This window comes from Bison bison, unplaced genomic scaffold (genome assembly GCF_000754665.1).
Source record: "Bison bison bison isolate TAMUID 2011002044 unplaced genomic scaffold, Bison_UMD1.0 scf7180017864503, whole genome shotgun sequence".
Lineage (NCBI taxonomy): Eukaryota > Metazoa > Chordata > Mammalia > Artiodactyla > Bovidae > Bison > Bison bison.
In genome coordinates, this window is record NW_011495061.1 from 1,822,328 (window position 1) to 1,828,560 (window position 6,233).

Genomic DNA, 6,233 nt, shown 5'->3' on the forward strand with positions numbered 1-6,233 from the left:
GGGGGGGCGTGGCCTCAGCTTGATGCTGGGCGCGTGGGGAGCCGGTGAAGTCGTGGGCAGAGAGGCTGGGTGACCAGGACGGGGCTGCGTTTCGAAGCGACGGCCGGGCAGCTGGCAGGGCTGCCTGCGGCGACTCAGAATTGATGGGTGGACGGAGGCTGTTGCATCAGACGCTTGCTCCCCGGCCTGGAACAAACTGCTGGCTGCTGACAGCTCTTTAAAATAATAGCATGGATGATCTATGAAGAGTAAGATGATGCACAGCTGAAGCCTAACCTTCTGCTCTGTGTCTTAGTCCGTGCGGGCTCCTGCAACCGAACACCATGAATGGCGGCTGAAACTTCAGATGTCCACTCCCCGCGCCTCTGGAGCTGGCAGTCGGAGGTCCAGGTGCCCCGACCTGCTATCTGGTGGGGACTCGCTTCCAGGTTCACTGGTGGCCATCCTCAGGCGCTGTCCCCACCTTGGGGGAGGCTATGGGCCCGTCTGGGGACCCGGGTATAAGGACCCTAACCCCATCATCAGCACCCACCCCCACAACCTAATCACCTGCCAAAGACCCCACCTCCTAACACCTTCCCCCTAACACACACGCATTTAGGGGAACACAGACATTCAGTCCAGAACATTCAGCTTCCCAAACTTTTTTTTTGGTTTTAATTTACCTATTGCTTATTTTTAAACGTTTTTTTCAGGTACAAAAATAATTCATGTTCACCATAAAACCCTGAAATACCATGGTTAGAGTGTGATGAAGAAAGGGGAGTCCGGGGACTTCGCTGGCTGTCCAGTGACTGAGACTCCGAGCTCCCAGTGCCGGGGGCTCAGGCTAAATCTCTGGTCAGGGAGCAGAACCCGCAGACTGCATCTAGGAGCTGGTGCAGATGACTAAGACCCGGTGTGGCCACAGAAATAAATACTAGAAAAAGGGGGGCTGCCTCCAGCTCTTCCCCCCAGAAACTCGCTTCCTTCCAGAGAGTCAACGCACGTGTTAACTGGCGTTTCGATCACTCTTCACCAAAGTAGGGCGCATTGCTGTGCAGTTGCCCGTCTGCTCCTGGGTTTCCCACCTCAGGAACCTCCACAGACAGCAGCGCTGCCTGGGGTCCTGTTGGAAGCGCAGCACGGCAGGTCCTCCCAGACCCCGGGGCCAGAATCTGCATCTACCAGCTTCCCAGGGTCCCGGCCCCCTCCCCAGCACTGAGTGTGGGAGACCTGCTGGTTCTGGGTCCCTCATTCTTCTCAGTGGGTTTATGGGCATAGTTTATGGAACCAATCCACTAATGGTGAATGTTCGTTTCCTTTTAAAAACATGCACACAGCGCTATTCAACAGTGCCTCAACAAATATTCCTGTGTGTGTGGGAGCGTCTCAGTGTTTTACAAAGTTACCACCCTACACATTTTCTCCGTGTGTGTGTGCCAAGTCGCTCCAGCCGTGTCTGACTCTCTGCCACCCCATAGTCTGTAGCCCTCCAGGCTCCTCTGTCCATGGGACTCTCCAGGCAAGAACATGTGGGTGGGTTGCCTTTACCTACTCCAGGAGATCTTCCCAACCCAGGAATCAAACCCGCATCTCTTAATGTCCTGCATGAGCAGACAGATTCTTCACTGCTAGCGCCACCTGGGAATCCCTGCTTAGGGAAATTGTATAAATATATTTTTTGAATGAACAGATAATGTCAATTTCCAACCAGAAACCTGGGCCAACTCCTCCAAATAGAGAGTGTGAGTGTTGTAGCCACACGTTCTGGGAAACAAACTCACTCAGAAGGACAATGCAGATGGTGGAGTGCAGTTTATTACACCCGAGGGCCCAAGGCAGAGTCTCCTCTTAGCTGAGGACCCGACCAGTTTTTGTGAAAACCATATATACCCTAAGTGTACGTGCTCAAACCTGCCTCCCCAAACTCCCCGAAACTAGTCTGAACAAAGGAAAAGAAAGATACAATCCAAGCTAACCCGCGATTCGTGTGCCTTAAGCCTAGGTAGTTAACAGAGGACAGTTATCAATAGGCCTGTGCTCATACCCCAATAAGCACAATAGAATTTATGATTCCATCTGGTTACACAGATAATTAGGGTATTCTTTTAGGACGGAGAGTCTAGGTAGGAGCCCTGGGGCTCTTCTATGGTTGGGGGGGGGGTGGTCTGGTTTTCCAGCTGGTATGTCGTTTCCATAGATACTAGGCGTACAGCTCAAAGTCCACAATCCGGCCCAAGATGGAGTCCTGCTTTCAAGGTGGAGCCTGTTCTGTCGGTTTCCTCCTTCATGAGGACCTGCCTGGGGAGTCCTCTTGGCGCACCTGACAGGTGGCAGACCAGCGAGCCCCTCTGCAGCAGCCTCACCAGCCCGCCTCCTCCCCAGCAGCCAGCCCTCCGACTCCGATAGAGATGGTCCGGTCAGACCCAGGCCTGCTGCCCCAGCCGCTGCCCCGGGCCCGGCCTGATCTTGTCTTCTGCAGTCCACTCGGCCTGACAGCCCACGTCAGCCCTTCCAGTCCCCCCGACAGCCGCCGCCCCCTCTGCCAGGGCTCCTGGGCCTGGCCTCCCTGGCGTCCCGCGTGCCCTGTCCGTCTGCCGTGGCTGGAGCCGTCTCCCTGCCTGCTGCTCCCGTAGGACCCCCGTCCCAGGGGAATCCTGTGGTTCCCTCTGCGTCTGCGGAGGCAGCAGCTTGATTCCGGCTTCTTCAACTTCCTGCGGCCTGTTCCCAGCTCCAGGGCTGCCTCAACTCCAGGCAGGAAGCAGGCAGTGAACGAATGAATGAATAAATGAGCGAGTAAACGCCTTCAGATCCTCCTGGGGCCCAGACAGGTGCACCTCCACATCCCCAGTCTTCTCCTCTCATTATGTTAAGAGAAAGACTTCCCAGGTGGCGCTAGTGGTAGAGAGCCCCCTGCCGACGCAGGAGACTTAAGCTGTGTGGGTTCGGTCCCTGGGTTGGGAAGATCCCCTGGAGAAGAGAATGGCCACCAACCCTAGTATCCTGGCCTGGAGAATCCCAAGGACAGAGGAGACTGGCGGGCTACAGTCCAGGGGGTCGCAGAGGGTGGGACGGGACTGAGTGCTTAGCACCCATGCATGCTTGTTAATTACCAGCTGCATGTTTAGCCAAGAGCAGTGGGGGCCAGGTGAGCTTGGGCAAGGGGGTCAGATGGACCGGGAGGCCCCCGGGGAGGGTCTCCCAGTGAAGGCGGGCCTCTGATCCAAGCTCGTCCTCAGGCCAGAGCGTGTGGTTTGTTCTGTTCGCTGCAGGGTAAGCTCAGCAGGCGACACCCACTCACAGAGGACCAAGGAGCTGCCCCCAGGTCGTAGACCTGGGCTGACATCTCTGCCGAGTAAAGCAAAGGGAAAAAGCCGTAGCTGTACTTCGTGATCTTCAGTAGTTTTAGTTTGCAAGCCAACTATTCGTCACATTAAGACGTTGATCTATAAATAAAATTGAAGGCAGTGATGCATCTGGGTCTTTGCAGGCCTCAAGTCGAGGCGATGATCTGTAAATATATTTGTCTGTGTCATTGATCCCTTTTTTATTAATGTCGCGGCTTTCACTGTGGTTATCAATTTCATTCCGGATTACCAAAGTCCTTACAAAACCTTTGTTCCCTGGCGTGGGCTGCCTCGGTCCGCGCTTACACGTTTGAGTAACATAAAGTCACATCCACTTCTGGCTGGAGTTCAGCTGTGTCGTTAATTTTCATTAGCTCTTCCTGTTCTTTCTATATACTTCTACCCATTTTCAGTGTATTTTTCTATTAACTGGAGATGCTTCTCCCTTGTGGAGCGCACATGACCTAAATGCTCTTGAAGGAGGGAGGTTACATTTCTGACTCCAGTACTTTGGCCACCTGAATGGAACAGCTGACTCATTGAAAAAGACTCTGATGCTGGGAAAGACTGAGTGCAGAGGAGAAGGGGGCGACAGAGGATGAGATGTTTGGAAGGCATCACCGACTCGATGGACGTGAACTTGGGAAACCCCTGGGAGATGGTGAGGGACAGGGAGGCCGTCCTGGCGTGCTGCAGTCCACGGGGTCGCAAAGAGTCGGACACGACTTGTCAAGTAAACAACAACACATTTCTGACGTGGGCTCACTGTATCTTCTCGGCAAAAATTAAGCCTATTTTGTTAGTTATGTAAGATTTCTATTTTTTTTATTAATCTTGTTTTTTGGCCACTGGATCTTACTTCCCAGAGCAGGGATGGAACCCGGGCCCCTGCGGTGGACGTGCACAGCCTTAGCCACTGGACCAGGAAGTGCCCCGGCCTCTCACTGCCGTTCAGTGGCGTCTCTGTGGTCGGCGCCACAGCGGGCTTTGTGGTCAGGCGGTTCAGTATCATGTTTCCCGTGAACATTCTGCACGAGGCCATCCAGCCTAACTCCGTGTTGGCGGTGACTGCTGACACGGGAACAAGGGTGTCTGCTGCCTTTAGCTCTATTTTTAAAACTCTTTGTCTTTCTAGACAGCTATCAGACTTATCCTGGTTACACTGTATTTTGCTTATATTAGAGCAAACTGGTAAAACTTGGATGTAAAAAAAAAAACACGCGCAAAAACACACACATACACACACACCCCTGGAAGGCTGCCCTTTCAGACTGCATAATGCTGCTCAGTGTCATCGCTAGCTACACGACCAGCCTTCCAGGTTACGCAGACCCCAGCCTAAAGGCAGATACCATTTTCTCCACTCAGAACCCCCGGGACTGTGATAATAACCAGGCAGATCTTATTTTTTCTAAATGGAAATAGTTTTCTTTTGATTTCTTTTTATCAGAGTAAAATTCTCAGATACTATCAAAAAGTTTGAAAAAGAAGGCGGGAGAAGCCGCTGCCATCAGTGTCTGCTTGTGCCCCCCACGTGGCTCGTGCCTGGGCATCCTGGAGCAAGGGGCTTTCTCTCGGGCCTCCCCTGGCATGGAGGTGGGCGGGAGCCTAGAGGGTTGGTGCCCCCATGGGCAGACCTCGGCCCGGCTCAGCTTCTTCCCCAGCCAGACAGGATTGGAGGGTCACTGGGCACGTCCAGCTGCCCACACCCTCACCGGGGTGCTCACCATCCTGGCAGGACCCCCACCGCACTCAGACCTCCATCAAACCTGACTCGCTGAGGTCCCTGTCTCAAGGTCTGCTTCTGGAAGAATACAGCTCAACAGAGCAGTTAAAAGAAACAAAACCTACTGCTAAGCATCAAACAACGATCCAGAAATAACCAAGGGAAAGTTATTCTTCCTAATTTTTCTAAATTCAAACTTGGTCTCCTCCTCCCTCAATCCCAAATTATTTCTTACACACACACACACACACACACACAGACACTGGGGAGAAGGAGAGGGGGTCCTACTCTGTCCTTTCTGTTTCCCGAAGCCCTCGCGTGCCGGGGGAACAGACCAATTGTGAGGATGGGGTCCAGCAGAGGATGCACTGACCCCCAGGGGCGGGGGCAGGGCTGGCAGATAGACACACCCTTGGGCATCTCAGGCGGCTTCTTCTCCCTCCGAGCCCAGAGCCAGCAGCCTTGGTCCCCGCTTCCTGCTGGTTCTTCCCTCTGCCCAGGGGGTTCTTCCCTCTTCCCTCTTCCCTGCCCCGTGCTCACAGCGACACTGCCTCAACCCACCCAGCCCCAACCAGACATGACCTCTGCTTTGAAATTGACTTTGGGTCTCTTCCTCCATGTTCCCAGATGTCTCCCCGGGTCAGAATTCCCTGGTACCCGCGTGTCGGCCCTTGCCTGTCTCTCCCCAAGGACAGGACCTGGGAAACACTTGTCTGACTCCTTAGAGGCCTCCAGAACACGCATCCCCCGATGGACTGGAGAGGTTGTCAGTGTCCACAGCGGCAGGGTGGGGAATCCCTGGTGGAGTCGCTTGGCTCTCAAGGGTCCCACGGGAAGTTGTGGGCTCATCGTGATTATTTTAATTATCCACACTACAGCATTTTTCATTCTTTGGGAGAATTTTTAACAGGTCCTTTAAAAAAAAGTTATTAAGTGGTCTTGTATTAAACTGTTGTGCTAATGCGATTTAGCACATAATGAGCTTAGACGTTAATTGTTCCACGTCAGTGGCAATAAGGTAATGGTTCACAGTCAGGGCGGGTTTACCATGAGCTGGGCAGTAGTCTAAGTTTTTAAAAACACGTCAGTTCACTTAGTGTCCCCAAGATCCCAGGAGGTGCATCAGACACAGGATTGTGGTCATCCCTCGGCTTGCGGGGGGGGGTGGGGCGTTGGGC

General features: G+C 53.5%; 1 protein-coding gene across 1 annotated transcript in view; it reads right to left on the minus strand.

Moving 5' to 3' along the window:
- NOM1 (nucleolar protein with MIF4G domain 1) overlaps positions 1 to 6,233 on the minus strand; it is a 44,275-nt gene that overhangs the window by 15,400 nt on the left and 22,642 nt on the right. Inside the window, exons 8-10 of the mRNA XM_010829356.1 lie at positions 4,275 to 4,397; positions 3,096 to 3,248; positions 2,349 to 2,730 (exon numbers count right to left, since the gene is read on the minus strand). Coding sequence (XP_010827658.1) covers positions 2,349 to 2,730; positions 3,096 to 3,248; positions 4,275 to 4,397 — 658 coding nt within the window. The remainder of the gene's footprint in view (positions 1 to 2,348; positions 2,731 to 3,095; positions 3,249 to 4,274; positions 4,398 to 6,233) is intronic.